Below are 18,243 nucleotides of genomic sequence, written 5' to 3'. Positions count from 1 at the left end.
GTTTCACAACGTGCAAATGCAATATTGTGATTTGAAGTTGAAATGCATGTGAAGAATAAAATAAAGGCCGGCAATTAATATTCAACAAACTGAAATTTTCCACGAATGAAGCTCTTTATTGGTTGAAGATGAATTTGGTGGGGAAAAAGTTGATCTATTTAATAAATTATTTAATTAAAATATCCCTTAAAATTATTAGTTTGGACTTCTATAAAAAAATTAATAAAAATTATGAAATAAGGAAAAAAAATAATATCAAATTAGACTTTAGCTTTTTCAATATAATATAGATTCGCACGAGTGGATCGATTTGTAACCAAGCAACACATTTTTTTCTGAAAAAATTTACTGTTTTTAAAGTTGCCTATTATTATTATTATTATTATTATTATTATTATTATTATTATTTGAAAGAATGCTATACTATAATAATCCTAAAATTAGAAAACTATTGGGCTCAAGCCCAAGTCGTAACCCTTAAAGGTCCAGCATCTTTAACGAGGCCCATTAAGGTCTATTAACAATAATGATCTTCCAAAAAACACACTAGCTTATGTAATATCTAAATTTACATTCTTAATATTTATACTTGGCACTTTTTATAATTCTACTTTAAACTATTAATTTCGAAAATTTCACACATAAGTTCGCCTATGATCTAGTGTGTGTATGTATGTGTGTGTGTGACATATAAGAGTGTATATTAAAACAAAGAATCACATTCCATGACATAAAGAAACTAGGTAGTACACAATATTACTACTTTTGTTCAATCAATTAGAACCTATTAAAGTCGATTCTTTGGAATTTTTTCTGTCAATAATGCCAGCTACAATATTCATTTGTGGGAATTATTGTGTTCACGGAAAATTTGTCATAATTTTTTTTTCGGTCCGTCAATATAAAAAATTACTACTAGTAGTAGGATTCACACAACTTCACTCACATTTAAAATGAGACATTTACTTCACTAATTAACTCCACTCATGTTTTATTAAAACTCGTGCAGTCCACAATGTGGTAACATTTTTATGGACGAATGGAATATTTTTGTTGTTTTTAGTTGCAACATTTTCTCATTCATTTCTTTCTTTGCAACAAATGCATGTATGAGCTGGGTTTCACAAAGTGAAGTAGGTTTCATTATTGAAACAAAAGTTGCCTCAACAGCCACACAAAAAATTACCTAATGTTGCTTTAACTATCTTTGAATATTCTTTTATAATAACATGCATATGTAACTATTTTTTATCCTTTCGAATTTTTTAATCCGCTCCAAAATGTTGTTACCTAATCCCAATGAGTCATGCAAAAAATTAAAAAAAAAAAAAAAGAAAAAGAAAAAATGAGTCATGCATCAAATGGGTATCTAAAATCTATTTCATGCTTGACTTTACCTAGCAAAATGCCAAAGTTGGTTTATTTACTGTTAAATCAACCATGATAAAAATCTAGATATTTGATATAAAAACTCATTTTAAATATAAATTATGAACTATATGTTTTCAGTACTTAGATTATAAAGATCTACGATGGGAATCGCCATTTTAAATTGTTGGATGAATTTACGGTTCTGGGTTCGAATTTTATACATCTCGGTATATAGAACTGATCATGAGTTCATAGTTTATATTTTAAAAGGAATTTGTAGCATAACCATTTTCTAATCATATATATAACAAAACAAATAATTATCTTTGATGAGCTTCGTGGAGAAGGTTTGCATTATGACCATATATAGATTTCATTATTTGATTCTTTTGTGATCACATTGAACAAATCCATCGAATCATCAAGAAAACTCAAAGTAAATCATTTTCTGTAAACCACTCCATAAAGTTAAACTATGACAATGCATGTTAGTTAGAATACTCGAATAAAATATATATACAACAATCATTTTCTTGAATAATGCCTATATGTCCCTATCTAATTAGTTATAGCTTCCTAATCAATCCAAATGGCCTATAAAATCAGTCCATGCATAAGGATTTGGTAAATCAAAACAGTATATAAACATCTCAAATTCGAAGGTGGCTTATCTCAAGATCAATTATACTTCATCAAAACATGGCGAAATTCGGCATTTTCGCAATCGCAACGACGTTGTTGCTGCTAGAGCTACTCGCGGTCGCTACTCATGCCGATCTGGAGGCGAATTTCTACGCGAAATCGTGCCCGAAGGCCGAGAAAATCGTGCAAGATTACGTCTACAAGCACATCCCGAATGCCCCTTCTCTTGCGGCCGCCCTTATTAGAATGCATTTCCACGATTGCTTCGTGAGGGTACGTGTCCATTTCATCAGATGTAGCATCTATGGCTTTTTTTTTTTCTTCTTTTTGGCCGATCGTAAAATTAAAATTGATTTTCTTTTTGGTAGGGATGTGATGCGTCAGTGCTGCTTAACACGACTGCGAGCACGGGGAACCAAACGGAGAGAGTTGCGATTCCGAACCAGACGCTCCGGGGATTCGGCTTCATCGACGGGGTGAAGGCCCTGCTCGAGGCCGAATGCCCCGGCGTAGTCTCTTGCGCTGATGTCATCGCGTTGGTCGCAAGAGACTCCGTGGTGGCCACGGTGAGCATAGAATTAGAAAAATAATACTTCTTCTAGAAGTAATTTCGGGATCGCTTATTAAAAGTTTGATTTATGTCCCGCCTTGCAGGGAGGTCCCTTCTGGAATGTTCCAACAGGGCGTAGAGATGGAGTGATATCAAATGCTTCGGAAGCATTGGCACAAATTCCAGCCCCAACTAGCAACTTTACCACTCTCCAAACCGATTTTGCTAACAAGGGCCTCGATCTCAAGGACCTCGTCTTGTTGTCGGGTACGAAGTTTCGTGATTTTTGTCGTTTTTCAGTCTCGTATTTTAATTATCGTGTTAACGAACGTAATGTTATAGTGTATGATTTGGAGCAGCTATAATTATTCAGAAGTTTTATAAGTCTAGAAATGTTAAATTCAAAGCCACAATGTAGGAAAATAGAGTCAATCAGTCAAATTTCATTAAAATAATAATTAGGCGTGACACAATTTTTTATATTACACAATGGGTAAAAGCATAGCATTTATTGCAGTTGATATCATCCCGTTTCCTTAAGCAATCTTCACATAATATAGGGGTAAAGAATAATGATATTTGAATTTTATAAAAGATAGTAATTAACATGTCAAAGCAGTGCGAACTCCTATATGTCAACAAAAAAAGAAAAAATAAAATAAAGAAAGTAACATTACCTTGCTTCTAATTTAGAATGGTCTTTTATCGTTAAATTCGTCGTTAAAACAATTTTTTTTTTAATTATATACACAATAGGTGCTCATACGATTGGCATTTCCCATTGCACCTCCTTCGACACTCGCTTGTACAATTTCACGGGTGTCGGGGATCAGGATCCGGCCCTAGATAGCGAGTACGCTGCAAATTTGAAAGCCAACAAGTGCAAGTTCATCAACTCGACCGTTATAGTCGAGATGGACCCGGGAAGTTTCCGGACGTTTGACCTTAGTTACTATAAGCTTGTGCTCAAGCGGAGAGGTTTGTTCCAATCCGATGCGGCATTGTTGACGGATTCACGAACGAAATCGTTTATCACTCAAATTTTGGATGGATCTCTCAATAATTTCTATCAAGAATTCGCCTCGTCCATGGAGAAAATGGGCAGAGTCGGAGTTAAGACCGGAAGTGTTGGCGAGATTCGAACTCATTGTGCCGTTGTCAATTCTTGATTTTGTTGTGTTTGAGGAAGGCTTTTTTCAAAATTATCTCGTACGTCAGATATTTCGGCAGCTTTTGTGATCAATTAGTTTGTAATTTTATTTTCCATGATTTATGTTCGATGTGTAAAATCTAGGGTTTTATGTTGCTTCGTGCCATGTAAAGTGAGATTCTTGATTTCTTTAAATTAAGAAAGTTGGTTGTTGATTAATTGCAAACTTAATTATGGTAGAATATGTATTATGAATGTTGTGGCACATGGGCCTTTTTCTTTTCCCATTTTGGCATCTACTTTTATGAAAGAATAATGTTGTTTAATATCAAGGGCTTCTTCAGTTTAAATATTGTGGTTTGATGAATATATAGAAAAAAGGTCGATTAATACTAGTGGTATATCCATCCTCTCAAAAAAAAACATCACAAACAAAAAAGCATAAAATATGTGTAATGTGTTAGTCTAGATTTAGAGCGGTTAATTTTTAAAATAAAATATTTCAGCTTCAAATTCACCATGACACGACCTTTGGAACTTCTGTTTATTCAATAAAAAAAGCGTAAAAGATATGATAAATATTATTTATACTAATAAAGTGCATAATTTATTCAAAATTTCAAACACAGTAATTCGAGAATAGTCCAATATATATTATCGACATGTTTCAGTCGGAAGTATAAAAGAGAGAAAAAAAATTATATAATTAAGAGAAAATACTAATAAAAATTACCAGTGCTCACAAATAATGTGCGATATATCTGTCTCCTCGATAAAAGTAGTCACTTTAGCTCATTAGTACGATTTAGGTTGAGATGTTTTCTTACAACTCACTCTAAGTGCTACTCAATTAGATCTAGATATTGTTTCACACACATATATATGTGTATGAACAAAATGTCATTATATTTAATTCCATAACAAGCTTTCTTCAACATCTCTCCACATAATAATAATTTGTTCGTAGGTTTCTCAATGATGCTCTATATATAAGAATAATTATCAGTATCAGTAGATTTCATATAAGTAATTTAACTTTAAGGGTGATTACTATAACAGTTAATTGTCTGTAAATACGCAACGTATGCACAAATTTTGATTTAACCAATACTAATTTTTAAAACAATTAATACATGAACTTTGAACTTCTTAAAATATGGCCGAAATTAAAATCCTAACCGGCTTGGCCACATTTAATAAAATACGCGGCCGCTGAAATTTTAGGTGGTGAGCGGCGAGTATTACAGTCGGATGTTGAAAACAAAGTTGACTACACGGCGAAACCTTCCTTCATTATTTTCATCTCAGCTCTCTAATCGTTTGCCCAACCTGAAAAAATCATATTGCTCGCAAGTAATATAGAAAATATAAATAAAATAACATTGTTTTAATTATTAGTTAAAAAGTTCAAAGTTTATGTATTAATTAATAAGAAAAATGAGTGCTTAGTTAAAGACCAAAATTTGAGTATAGTTTGTTTATTAAAAATACAACTAGCCCACCTTATAAAAAGAAAATGAATAAATTATTATTTGGGCTACAAAATAGTTTTTCCAGAATTTGTAATGGATTGCAATATCGGGCCTTCAGCCCAACAGAGTTTGAAATAGCAGCCCGTAAAAGGCCCATAATTCCGTTACCAAATCTCTCTTAAAACCCTAGCAATTTCCGCATCCAAAACCCTAGCGAGCTCAGCAGCTCAAATTCTAAGCATAAATACAGCTCCATGTCTCTTCAATTCAGATATCTCCAGCTGCTCTCCTCATCGCCGCGCTCCGCCTCTCTCCTCCGCCATCTGCCAAATCCGACGGAAGGTTTTCTAATTTGATTTTCAATGCTTGGAATTTTGTTTGCTTAATTTGTTATTTTACATTTGTTTTTCCGGTCAAATTGTATGCGGAGATGAAGCAATTTTTCGTGGACTAGAGTTTCTGATCTTGCAGTTGACGAAACAACCCTTGGCTGTCTGAGCATACTTTCAAGTTTAATCTCAATGTCAAAATTAGGTCTTCAATTTTGTTTTTCTCAATTGTTTTCTCCTCTCAAATCGTGTGTGGTGATGATGCAATTTTTCGTGGACTAGAGTTTCTGATCTTGCATTTGACGAAACAACCCTTGGCTGTCTGAGCACACTCTCAATTTTTTTCCTGAAAAATCCTCATTTTAATAATTTAGTTTTTTACTTTGGCTTATGATGAAAAAAATAATTATCTTAGCGGATTTCAGTGAGGTTATGATTATTTCGTAATCAATGATCTGATTGTTACACACACTGAAGCCTTTCCTCAATCAATTCATTTTTTTTTTCAGTTCAATACTTGAGATCTGCAATGATGAGACTAAGGCACAATTATGTGTTTTGGGGCAGTGGATTCCGATCCGTGAGCCTACTAATTAACGACTTCTCCTTCCACTGAGCAAATCTATTTGTCAAAATCTTTCCATGTTCTTCATTTTTCTGTTTGAAATTGTTTCATATGATTCAAACTTTGGCGTCCATTACCAATTCTTGGGGATAATCTGTTCCTCTAGTTGTAATGGCACGGACGCAATAACTAATTGTGGCTATCCTGATCGGTGAGATTTCAATATCACTAGATCCCGGAAACACCTCGTAAATTTCCAATCAAATTATCTCAATTTTTGAATAAATTCTTTGTTATTGCTTTCTATAGGCGTTGCGTTGATTGGCATTCCAATCAACGTGTCACGGAAAGCGTAGATTGATTTGTAGTTTAAGCCCACCTCTATTTCTTTGCTGAAAACGATGCATATTTTGAATTCATCTCAGTTTGCTGTTGGGGGCTTGGCTTCTACAAATTTTGTATCGAATTCTTGATTTTTGACTACTTTTTTTTTAATTGTTGCTTCATATGGTGAACTCTCTCAATTGAAGTGAGGGGTGTTCTAGTTTCCGAAGCATAGATAAATATGTAGTATTAAACAGTTCGATGTTGTTATTTTCCATGGCATCGTACTACCTGTCTCCTCCTACATTTTTTCTTATATTTTCGATTTGAAATATCTTTTATTGCTGTATTGCTATTTCCTATCTGGGTTTTTTTGCAGGATTGTTTGGGCAGAGACGATGGTCTATCTGCAGCTGTGTTGATAGTTTGGTTGTAGCGTTGGTTTAGTGTTGGCTTTTTAACTTTCTTTATGTTGTATATTTACATATAAATATGGATACTATATGTAAATTAGCTGTGAAGTTCGATAATGAAAATTGGTTTACTTTTCCCCTTTAAATTTTTTATTGTTGTATACTTGTATGTATTTGTCTTGAGGCTTCGTTTTGGCAATTGTCATGTTACTTTATGATTGTTGATAAGAAAATATTGTAGTAATTCTAAATTTATAGTAAAATTTGTGGTTATTATGATGGAAAAATTATCAATTTATTTTTATGGACATAAAACGTATCCTTTACACTGAGGTGTGGTATCCTATTTATATATACATAACAAGTAATTTTAAATATTAACTAAAAAATTGTGATTTTAAATATTTATGTACACAACATCTATTCAAGACAGTTACAATGAGAATCTAGATAAATTCGACTTTTAACAAATAATTTTGTCTTTTTATTTAGGACTATCTTTTGCGAATAATGTTAAATCACACGTTACAACACAATAGAGGCAATAGTGATGAATAATATAAAACTACTTAGATCTTCATTTGCTCCTAAAAGAGAATCTGTAAATCGACCTTAAGAAGTTCGAGTCTTCTATAGCACGATCTTTAATTTTTTTTATTTAATATTATTAATTTATCAAATAAAAAATTGGAAGAAAATAGATAAAATAAATTAGAACGGGCGGCAAATAAAGAAATATTGAAATCACTAAATGATAAAAAAAAGTTTTTCAAATTGGCGCTTTGAGTCAATAGCTAATAATTTAGTGATGCTCCTAGTCCTAACTTTTAAAGTCACAAGAAAAATCAATGAAATTTATTTTCTCTCTAAGCTTTTTCATAATCGATCAATTCTATGGCTCAAAACTTTTGAACATATACTTTTTTAAAAGTTAATTATTTGTATTTTATGAAAATGAGATAATCCAATTTAGTAAGTAAGCCATAAATAATGGGACATGACATTGTGCAAATTATATTTTCAAATTTAATAAATAGGTCGTCTCAAAAAAAAATTATACATAATAAATAGGTTAATTTATTATAATATATATATTAAAAAATTTAGTGCATTTTTTTTAGCAGAAAAAATTTAGTGCAAGTTAAAGTGACTTTGTAAAAAGATTTGCTTTAAAAAAAAGAAGACAAATGGTGGTATTTAAATAAAAACTACTACTATTAAAAAATTTAGTGCATTTTTTCACTAGTTTCGTTTTATATTGATCGTGGGGTGACAGTTAATCGCCATTGCCGTCTCATCTTCAGCTCCCAATTTCCAAAATTAGGGTTTCTGCCTTTTAACATCGCTGGTAATCAGATTGGATTGGAAGGGGGAATTCAATTCAAGAAGAGCTTAAGGAGAAAAATATGGTAGAGAGGAAACTGTACAAGACTAAGCTATGTCTGCTGTACCAAAGGGGCCGCTGCTCTCGCCAGTTCTGCAACTTCGCCCATGGCGACGCCGAGCTCCGCCGCTCTTTTAATGGTATATATCATTTGTATGCAATCCTTGTTCGGAGTGAAACTCATCTTTCATCGCTCTATTTTACCTCAGCTTTCAGTTTCAAGCTATTGATTATTTATTAGAGGATTTCAGCAGCTTATATACAACTGTACATTATTTTCTGTTGTTTTTGTTTAGTTGTGTGTGTGTGTTGGCGTTTTTTTTTTCCCCTTTCAATTTCATGACCTCAATTTTTTTTTCATTGCCCTGCTTTCTACTCAGTTAATAACTATAGAGAGTGTGATATTGGTTTTAGAATCCCTCCACCTCTTAAAAGTGTGAATATTGATTCCTTGAGAAATATTGGAAAATAGGAATGGTGGTGAAATGATGATTTCTGTTAGGAGAATGAAGAGAGAATTTTCCCCCTTCTTTGTTTTGTTTGGATGCAAGGGATAATGGATGGAGTCTTTGAGACCATGTGTGTAGTCTATAATCTTTGTGTTTTTAATATACCTTCAGTGATGTTAGTTTTTTCCCTGTCAAGCTTTAACTATTTATGTTAGGCAGATTTTATGTTAGGACTCCAAAATTTACATTTTTTACGTGGACTGTAAGTTTTTGATAATCACATGTCCTGATATCGAAGCTGTCTGTGAATGTATACTTATTGACACATCTTTGTAGAGAGTTTTTGTTACCAAACAGAAGGGTGAATGGTCCATGAGGACTCCAAATGGACAGGCTAATTCATGCCTTTGTTGAGGTTGATTATTATATTACTTATGATGACTTCTGCACTTCCTTTCCCATGTCTTCTTTTGGAGGAAATGATTACTCCTGATTTGATACTTGGTAGTATTACACAACTTTTGACTGCCCGACTTGGAGAACATGCACTATGATCCTCTGTGTGTTCACGAGTCATGGATTTTCCTCTTTTCAGTGTAAAAAATTAGATATAATAGATGGCTATTGGTGACATAATATGGACCTGGTTAACTCTGAATATGAGGTTATAGGGGTGAGGGATTTCTTGCACTCATTTTTCTGCAACTTACGCCCATACCGCCTTTTTACTGGTTAGCAACTTAGTTTCATGAATGGTTCTGCATTCTAGTTGCCCCTGCATTATGTTCATGCTTACTGATGATGCTTGCCTGGATCTTGTGTCATCTCAGTGGGAATTAAAAATCTTTGTCCAAGATACTGCTTGTTCAGATTTTATGAATCATTCTAACCTAGTACCTCTTATCAGAATGGATTATGCTGGTTGGTTTATCTTAATGCTACTTTTGGTGTTGTTTTCTCGGCTGCTCTTGGTTAATCGTTGTCCATCTTGAATCTGCTGTTTTATAAGAGGGATCAGATATAGGTCTTTGGAATTGCTGCAGTTTGTAGAGGATGTGGTATTTTCTTGATCTGACTTCTATACGAATGTCAAGGGCCATCCAAATTGCGGATGCATATCCCATTATATTCTGCACTGTGTATGTTCTTGGAGAGAGTGGTATTTTCTACATATGGTTTCTCATTGAAAGATACTGGGAAGGGATCTATTGGCTTTCTTGGCTGGTGACTGTATACTGATGATGCCAATGTATTGCACATGGAAGGATATAGTTATTAATATTGTACAGGCATGTGAAGAATCTGCACCATTGATTTATATTATTATCACAGCTGGGCAGAGGATTTCTATATTTTGAGTTGCTTCAATGATCCTTGAAGGATTTTCATTCTGTAAAAGCTCTTGGTATATCTTTATCTATCTTTACACAAAGAGCCTTTATTTCTATGGCTCATATGGAATCTGCAAGAAGGCACTAAAACTTTTCATTATTATGTTACTCATTTGTTCTAGTAATGGTAAGCTTAACTTATTATCAATTACTGGCTTGGGCTCCCTGGTTGTGTCTGTTGTGAGATTACAACTGATCATTATATGTTTTATGACGTTTCTCCGTATTGCAGGAAAGCAGGAGTTTCGGGGCGGTGGTGACTTGCGAGAAAGGCTCGACAGGATCCGTTCTCCATTGCGCAGCTCACCAGATAGACGAGACGCCAAAGAAAGACACACCTCTCATGGTAAGAGACACATCTTTCCATTTGGATCCTGTTTTGCCATTACCTTAGTATATCATGGTCTTCAAATTGGTTTGTTTTTTTATTTTTGTTCCTCTGTTTTGCAGGAGATAGTCCTCGCTCTCTTGGGAAAAGGATGTAGGTTCAGTAAAAATTTTCTGCTTTTATCCTATATATACTCGTACTCGCATGAAACTTGGCTGCTTCGATGACATGGAACGTTCTTATTTTGTTAGGATGGATAATATGATGTGTGCAGATGGCTACCACTATTTTTTATTCGTCTTTTTTGTTGACGTTCTAAGTGCACCATTTATTGTAATCTGTTGGAGTGTGTCTGGGGTTGTGTGCTAAAGTTGATAATGAATGTGATTAGATACTACCTTTCACAGTGACAAATTTAAATAATTACCACACACTTGATCATGCATAACGAAATATATAGACTATAGAGTTTGACTCTTGTGGCATTTTAGCTCCTGACTTCATTATTTTTACATTAAAAGATCGGAGATCAAAATCTGGTCTAGTTCTTGTAAAAAAAGATTTATTTTAACATTAAAAGTCTAAGATCAAAATCTGGTCTAGTTCTTGTCCAAGATATTGAGCATTTTTTTTAAGATGGTGGAAGAGATCTGACTTGGCTGTTGGTACTGTTTTTATGCAACATACCTGAGGGTTTGCCTAATGAAATTTAAAGGTTAAAGTTCTCTCTCTTGAACTTTATATTGTTTTATGTGACCGACTGTCTGGATGGACTTTTGTCAATCAGTGCTTTTTCTTTAATTATAACTGTTGCAACTCTTGGCTGCTTTAACTAATAGCACATGATCAGTTTTCTATACTTCATGCTGCATGTTTATGGTATTATATATCCATCAGAATTCATTTGTATAATAATGAATGGTCTGAGATTAAGCTAAAATTTGCCTCCTTTATATTTCTTCATTGCAGTGACAGAAATACAAGAAAGAGAAGGCATTTGGATGGCCATAGTGATTACTCCGGCAGGATGTCGGATGGGACTGAAGATCAAATCAAAGATAGAAGACTGGCATCCTCTGAAGCCAAAATGCAAATTGATGCGCAGGTCAGATGGATAGTGATCTTCTGATTTTATAGAAGTGCCCGAGAAACTTCTTGTGTCGTTTAGGGCTTCTTTCATCTTCTAGCTGTCCCATTATTGGCATCTTCATCTTTTTTTTCTTTTTCTTTTTTTTCTCTACAGCTGAGAGAAATACACTCTGAAATTAAGCTGCTGGAGGATGACAAGCAACAGCTAGAGGTTAGTTTTATCTTTTGTGTTGTTGTAGCTGAAGCCTGTATGGTATTGTGGTGCAGTCCTCTTTCAGCTTTGCTTCACAAGAAATAATTTTATTTTGTTTTTCATGTACAGTAAAAATAATAACATTTCAAGTCTAAAACCCAATTATGTTTATGTAAGGAAAGAAAATGCATACAAGATGTAGGATTCAATGTGAGGTTTATGCTGCTGACTCAATGGACAGGCTAGATCGTAGTCGTATTAGTTGTTCCATTGTCATCTTTGCCCTAAATTGTTCACTTGTATAGAACCTGGTACCCCTCTTAGCGCTCTCAAAAGTTCATCGTTACTTTTGTTCGTTCATAACATTTTGGCATGACCACCTGGAGTTGTAGGTTATTACAAAAATCTGTCCTCAAGACGTATTATCAAATTTTAAGTACATTTGCTTTCTTCTTTGATTCTAAATTATATATTTGTGCTTCCTGGACAGATTTACCTAGAGGATAAGGTTAAGGAAGCCGATTCATTAACTTTCAAAATTCATGAACTTGAGATGCAACTTTCTAAAGAGAAAGAAGAGGGGAAAAGGTATCGCTACTAAATGACTTCTAAGTTCTTACCAATTGTAGTCTTATAGTTTGATTAATCTTAGAGAAATTTATTGCAGTTTTACATTACACTTGGATTGAACTTTTTTCTCTAGGTTCACTACAAAGATAAAGAAGTTCATTAAAGCACATAACCGTCACTTGCGGTTACAAGACGAACTGAAGAGGTATGCATTTGGCTTGATAATAGTATTTTCTTTTTCCACTTTATTGCCTTAGTTTCTCAGTCTATGAATTAAGTTTGTAATGACTTGCATGGCATTTTTGTTTCACAGATCACAGGCTCAGTTTCAGAAGTTGGGCGAGCAGCTTGACTCAGATGTTGGAGAAGGGAACGACGATGATCCAAAAATCAAAGCCTTGAGTGATGACGTAAATGGTGGTTTTACGAGCCCATTGAATGAGGGACAGCTGGATTCTTCCCCACGCAGGAAGAGGTCACGTGTTTCCCTCGAAGCTCAGGAGGCATCACATCAAGGTATTTAAACTATATGTGTATACACAGGCCTTTTGTTATTTAACTCGTGTAGCATTTTAAAATGTAAATGCATCTCACTTTAAACTATCATTGGTGTCCTAGCCTATTTAAATCATGTGTCTTTTACTTCTTCTTTTTCTCTGTAAAGCAACTGCTTCGTTCATGGTTCCATTATGCATCTCTCAGCCCAAGCTTACAAATTTCTAATTTGTTCAATCACTCCAGTTGGGGGAAGAACTGAGGTGGGAAAAATTAGGGTTGAAAAGCCTCTTCGATCATCCAGGAATCACGAGCATTTTAGCAATAGCAAGAAACCAGAAGCAGATGATGATATGTATAATAGTCGTGGGCTGTCAGCAAATGAAGAGAAGTCCAGGAGAGGCTCATACCTGCCCGCTGATACCGATTCTACTGACAAGGTGCTCTCTGTTCGTTCCCAATAGAATGCATACAATCTAATGATGCATTTGCCATATAATTATGTACACTGGACTTTTTTCTAGTTTGGTGTATAATCTCGGGAAAGTAGTGTTGTAATACTTCTTGCTTTTGATGAAATTCTGCAGTACAAGGCAACGGAGACGGGCATTATACTGCCCTCAACTGGTATAGCTGCAAATGCAAGTGATGAAGATGTCGAGGTTGCTGAAACAGATGAGAGGTTTCATGTTGCTGTTGGTCACTCGAACGGATCTAATGGATCGGAAGATGCATTCAAGACCTCCCGCTTACCATTTCTGCCGCCCCCACCTCCTATCCCTCAGAATGCTTATATGCAGGTATTTTTATCTAAATATGATGCAATATGTAAACATCCTGCTTGAAAAACGCATCTTCATGTCGTGCTCGTTTACTTTTTGAGGATTTTCTAGTTCTGAATTTCTAATCATTTGTTCCCCGATAAACTCGACTTGTTTGCAGTACAAAGGCGATGATGAGACTGTCGATGTCGACGGAGTAGATGAGGAGACAGTCGAAGTGGATATCGTTTGATTCTATATCCATTGTATGCATTATACCAAATTTTGTAAGATCTGGAGCTGTCACATTTTCAAATTCTTGTACAGAAATTAGGGTGGCTGTTTTTATCATTTCCCATTTCACCTAATTCAAAGATCTTTGAAAATATCATGTCTTGTTGGTATTCACTTTTTGTAACTTATATAAATAGCTCATTAAATCTTCGTTTCTATATGTAGACATTATAGAAATGGCAGTTATCCATAACTCAAGGTGTTATTGGCATTTGAGATTTCTCTACATCAATTTTTTCTGCTGTATCAAAAAAAACACTATCCAAAAACACTATCCATAAACTAACTATATCAAACGCTCAAATAGTGGCTGCATCTTTTCATGGTCACAAACTACATAAAAAGTTAGATAATCTATCAAAACGACTTGAAGAAAAGGAAAATTTTGAGATCTTAACTAAAGGTAAAGAATCTAGGTAAAACTAATCTGAGCAAATAGCACCCGATTTCGAGCTGCATCAGCCCGTTGCTTCTGCGGCAGTCTCTGGAAATCGTACAACACCCGAAATTTCTCGAGACGCGGTCTCAATGAGATAGGGCCAGTTAATTTGGCTTACGGTGCTTCCTCTACACATCTGGGGCATTTACATGTGAAGCCGTAGTCAGCGAGTAGTAGTTGCCTTTCTTCGTAGGGAAGATCTTCATCGATGTACGATATAGTTATCTGGAGAGACAAGAATTTGAAGCTCACTGCATTTATCTTTAGCTCATAAAGCATGATTATGAAGAACAGGAATACCTCTTCCTCCTTTGAAATAGGTCGAAGAGCAAGTATAGTAGCTCTACCGTCCCTATCCTGATCAAACAAAAGAACCCTCCGTAAGCATCTGGTTCAACGTAATACAGCCTTGGCGAGAATGAGCAAAAGAAACGGTAGCCTTATGAAGCTTGATTGCAACATAATATGACGGTTATGGTTCAAGTTTTGAAGATATGATGATCAAATCCAGAGGTCAAGGATGTAGGATCGAGGTGATATGATGACAGAAAATGTATTAAAGGGATTGGTATACATACCTCTTCGCGCTTAAATGCTTTGGCATTAGGGATACATGAATGATTCATACAACTCTGCAAAGGGAAAAATGCAGTACCTATGCAGATTTATGAACAAAAGTCAGTCACAAGATATAAGTATTCTCTTTAAACATATGATGAAAAAGTAGAGGTGTCCGCATCAATATTAGAGACAAATTATCAAATCTTTGTAATCCACAAAGATTCATGGATTCAAGCCCTTAGAATTTACAAAGATGTAATACCTTCGCATGAAACAGAATAGTCCTCGCCAAGAGCATCAAGGAAAGGTTTTGTAGTCTTCTCAGCTTCTTCCTGCAATGAAGTTTTGTTTTATAATAAGCCTAAAATGATTCCAGAGCTTTAATTGCCATGAAACACGAAATGCATCCAAACCTTTTGGGAGAGAGGAAGATCATCGATGTACAAAAAGTAATCCTCGACTGGGGATGCTACAACCAAATCACTGGAATATAAGATATCTGTGAGTTAGGTGACACACTTGACTCATTGACTTAATGAACAATAGCGATGGACTTACAGGTTATTCAGCTCAAACATGCCAATAATATGACCATAGATGTCGAGGGAAAATACTTGGAAAGGTTAAGGACTTCAAGTTGGAAATAAAGCACAGTGCGTACAAGTGTTCAATAATAAATTGCAGATCATTCAGCAATGGGTAGGATACACGGTGCACATTCCCTGTTGTAGATGGCTTCCTTCAGCAGCTGCAACGACTAAACAATTGAAAACAAGTGATTAACTTACATTAACTAGCCACGTGAATAGAAAAGCAAAGTCCCCTTCTATTTTTGGTTAAACAAGCATTCTATATTGCCGCTAAAGCACATAAGCACGGATTACCTCAAATGCTAAGTCCTTTATTTGCATTCTGAAGTCGACTTCATCACAAGAATCAACATCGTCTGGCAGAGCAATGCAGTCCCACCACCTACAGACCAGAAAAACTCAACTTTTAAACTATGCAGGCTTATCTTAACTGCATCTCACAGTAAGGCCCCAGTTTCCAGATTCAAGATTCCGGTGGCTTATTTTATATAGTAAGTTTATCTGAATTACCTTCTCTTGAATCCCATCGACACTGGCTTCCAAGCCTCTAATAGCAAAGGGAATATGCAATTGTCGTGCGGATCTGACGTAACGTGCTTCCCCTGCTGTTCAACACGAGCTGCTTTCAACTTTCGGTATCTCAAAATGGTGGAGGAAATTACCTGCACCAAGAACCAAATATATATAAAAAAAATTACAAATAAACAAAAGAGACACTTTCACATGTGTCTGGTTTTGTGCTTATTAAATCAGATACAATCTGGTTGTGTGCTCATGTGAAGAAGATATTATAATGAGAAAACAAAAAAACAATGTTTCCGTAGTGACCTTTATCACAACATTGGCAGCCGACAACTTATCTATTCATTCTCTCTTATTTTGTTGAGATTATGTGAATTATATTTTTGCATATTAGGCAAATTACCTTGGCAGCAGGGATGAAGATATCATTTGTCTCTGGAGAAAGCAGATGGTGGGAGCATGTTAATCAACCCAGAAAAACAACCATAAATAGAAGGATGGCAATTATGATTTCACCAACATGATCTATAGCTTTACCATCAGCATGCTTCATGAATTTCAAAAGCGCTTCTCTATTAGGAGATGATGATCCATGCCCAATGCAGAGTAAAGAGTGGAACGAGTCCCAGTCAGCTTGCGCACAAGATTTGCTACAAAAAGTGAATTATATTATCTGATGCTCAGATGAATATACATCTTAAGAAAATGAAGACTAAGATAGAAGACATATATCACACTGCTCCAATCAGATGGTTTTGTCAAGAACCTTTATACTGAGTATGTAAACTACCTGCAATAATAAGCTTCTTTGCATCCTCCCAGGCAAGGAAAAACTGGAGGCAGAGGGAAGTTCTCTGAATATGGCAGCCGCAAGCACCCATCCATCAATGACTGGATAGTAGTATGCGACAGACGAGTTTTCTCAGACGAACTACTACATTCCATTCCACCAGAAGACCCACATTCTCCATCTGCAGAGATCCCTAACTCTTCCAAATATAACTTCCTCCCAATTTGAAGCTCTATCGAGCCAATGAATTGGAAGCAGAAACTACACACCATACAATTGACCTTCCCCAAGCAACAATTTTTTTTTTTTAATTAAATCAAGTCACCACAGAGAAACTCACCAGTAAAGAAGATTATGAGGTAATATATTCACATAATCCAATACCTTATTAGATGAATGTTGGGCACCAACAAGTATTTGATCCTTCAAAATTAGGTCATCTTCTCGAAAATCTACCTCGCTATAAACCCCTACAGTTATTTTCACCACAGCATCACACCATTCCACCATCACATACATCAAAATCTAGGAAAATTCCCATAGAAACTCAAACACAAAAAACCAAACTTCACATTGAAACATTATATACACATATTTGTGTGTGTGTGCAATTAAATAACATTACACCATAATAACACAATGAAAAGGAAAATACCTTTTCCATGCTCTCCATCTAATTTCACTTTGATTCCATTACATTTCCTTTCAGAAACAAGCTCTTCAAAGTATTCCTGTGGGAAAGCACTAATTCACTCTCAATAATCCCCAACTTACTGGAAAATAGTGCATTTATAGATTATTTTACTTGCCTGAACTTGTGGGAGCGGCGGAGGGCTGAGAAGAATCGAGATTTTTTCGGAAAATTGGGCGTCGATTGGGCAGCTTGAAGCCTCCATTTCAACACTCTCACAGCTTTTCCGTCTGCTTCTGCTCGTCGCTGCAACTCCGCTTATATTGCGCCTCCATTAAAAAAAATAAAAATAAAAATAAAATAAATACGTTTATAATATGCATTTTTCTTGATTAAATAGTACTAATATTTATTCATATATACAATTTTAACATGATATTTAAATATTTTGATTATAACGGATGCCTATCGACTAAGCTCATCTCCAGAAATGTCAATTGGGCCCGACCCATTTGATTTCGGATCAATCCATTCAGTTTCGGATTAATTTTGATTCGGGCTAATCGATATTTTTATTTTTTGGATTAAAATATTTCGACCTTAGGCCTAACTCACTCATTTTCGAGCTAATCCATTGGGCCCGCAAGCTTACAATTTTTTTAACATGTATAGATTTTTTATTGATAATCATATTCCTGTAAGAAAAAATAAATCGTATTTTTTTAATCAATATACTACACTTCATTTTAAATACAAAAATTAGTGTTATTTCAATGTAAATTTATATAATAGGTTATGTGTAACTTCATTAATTATATAAAATATTGTGATTGATTCAACGCAATGATCAAGACAGATTTCGCCGCAAAATCTTAGAACGTTATAATTGCAAAAATTAAAATTTGATGACATAACCATAATATCAACCATTTATTGTGGT

The 18,243-nt window shown here is 34.9% G+C and overlaps 3 protein-coding genes, 1 long non-coding RNA gene and 6 other non-coding genes across 12 annotated transcripts; 9 read left to right on the top strand and 1 right to left on the bottom strand.

The window, feature by feature from the left end:
• Window positions 1-1,911: 1,911 nt before the first annotated feature.
• LOC131009263 (peroxidase 3) lies at window positions 1,912-3,932 on the top strand. The gene is made up of 4 exons (XM_057936550.1): window positions 1,912-2,286; window positions 2,382-2,579; window positions 2,668-2,830; window positions 3,320-3,932. Exons 1-4 carry the CDS (start codon window positions 2,071-2,073, stop codon window positions 3,730-3,732), a joined length of 990 nt encoding a protein of 329 aa, XP_057792533.1. The 5' UTR covers window positions 1,912-2,070; the 3' UTR covers window positions 3,733-3,932.
• A 1,456-nt stretch (window positions 3,933-5,388) lies between these two features.
• Window positions 5,389-6,962, top strand: LOC131009343 (uncharacterized). The gene is made up of 2 exons (XR_009096434.1): window positions 5,389-5,527; window positions 6,783-6,962. It is a non-coding gene; the product is annotated as an uncharacterized LOC131009343 (long non-coding RNA).
• On the top strand, window positions 5,604-5,691 carry LOC131013751 (small nucleolar RNA Z157/R69/R10). The gene has a single exon (XR_009097835.1). It is a non-coding gene; the product is annotated as a small nucleolar RNA Z157/R69/R10 (small nucleolar RNA).
• On the top strand, window positions 5,761-5,848 carry LOC131013752 (small nucleolar RNA Z157/R69/R10). The gene has a single exon (XR_009097836.1). It is a non-coding gene; the product is annotated as a small nucleolar RNA Z157/R69/R10 (small nucleolar RNA).
• LOC131013753 (small nucleolar RNA R11/Z151) lies at window positions 5,899-5,994 on the top strand. Its single transcript, XR_009097837.1, has one exon. It is a non-coding gene; the product is annotated as a small nucleolar RNA R11/Z151 (small nucleolar RNA).
• On the top strand, window positions 6,038-6,135 carry LOC131013755 (small nucleolar RNA Z152/R70/R12). The gene has a single exon (XR_009097838.1). It is a non-coding gene; the product is annotated as a small nucleolar RNA Z152/R70/R12 (small nucleolar RNA).
• Window positions 6,215-6,335, top strand: LOC131013763 (small nucleolar RNA snoR80). The gene has a single exon (XR_009097846.1). It is a non-coding gene; the product is annotated as a small nucleolar RNA snoR80 (small nucleolar RNA).
• LOC131013779 (small nucleolar RNA snoR137) lies at window positions 6,577-6,712 on the top strand. Its single transcript, XR_009097861.1, has one exon. It is a non-coding gene; the product is annotated as a small nucleolar RNA snoR137 (small nucleolar RNA).
• A 1,091-nt stretch (window positions 6,963-8,053) lies between the features above and the next one.
• Window positions 8,054-13,963, top strand: LOC131009237 (zinc finger CCCH domain-containing protein 13). Of its 2 annotated transcripts, none has more exons than XM_057936502.1 (11): window positions 8,054-8,340; window positions 10,273-10,386; window positions 10,491-10,521; window positions 11,338-11,473; window positions 11,612-11,668; window positions 12,141-12,238; window positions 12,354-12,425; window positions 12,534-12,736; window positions 12,962-13,155; window positions 13,303-13,515; window positions 13,658-13,963. In XM_057936502.1, the coding sequence occupies exons 1-11, from the start codon at window positions 8,223-8,225 to the stop codon at window positions 13,727-13,729; spliced, it is 1,308 nt and encodes a 435-aa protein (XP_057792485.1). In that variant the 5' UTR covers window positions 8,054-8,222; the 3' UTR covers window positions 13,730-13,963. The 2 variants fall into 2 exon arrangements, with proteins under 2 accessions (XP_057792485.1, XP_057792484.1); XM_057936501.1 differs by lacking the exon at window positions 8,054-8,340 and adding an exon at window positions 9,557-10,167.
• LOC131009225 (histone-lysine N-methyltransferase ATXR2) lies at window positions 13,954-17,654 on the bottom strand. Of its 2 annotated transcripts, XM_057936488.1 has the most exons (15): window positions 17,482-17,654; window positions 17,328-17,403; window positions 17,057-17,142; window positions 16,673-16,953; window positions 16,420-16,532; window positions 16,286-16,317; window positions 15,871-16,022; window positions 15,655-15,742; window positions 15,479-15,527; window positions 15,329-15,383; window positions 15,184-15,253; window positions 15,033-15,102; window positions 14,788-14,864; window positions 14,510-14,566; window positions 13,954-14,434 (listed from the first exon to the last, which is right to left on the bottom strand). In XM_057936488.1, the coding sequence occupies exons 1-15, from the start codon at window positions 17,566-17,568 to the stop codon at window positions 14,324-14,326; spliced, it is 1,404 nt and encodes a 467-aa protein (XP_057792471.1). In that variant the 5' UTR covers window positions 17,569-17,654; the 3' UTR covers window positions 13,954-14,323. The 2 variants fall into 2 exon arrangements, with proteins under 2 accessions (XP_057792471.1, XP_057792472.1); XM_057936489.1 differs by lacking the exon at window positions 17,482-17,654 and having other exon boundaries at window positions 17,057-17,197.
• Window positions 17,655-18,243: the final 589 nt, after the last annotated feature.

This window comes from Salvia miltiorrhiza, chromosome 2 (genome assembly GCF_028751815.1).
Source record: "Salvia miltiorrhiza cultivar Shanhuang (shh) chromosome 2, IMPLAD_Smil_shh, whole genome shotgun sequence".
Classification (NCBI taxonomy): Eukaryota; Viridiplantae; Streptophyta; class Magnoliopsida; order Lamiales; family Lamiaceae; genus Salvia; species Salvia miltiorrhiza.
The sequence above is the reverse complement of the archived record's forward strand: the minus strand, read 5'-3'. Positions and strand labels throughout refer to the sequence as shown.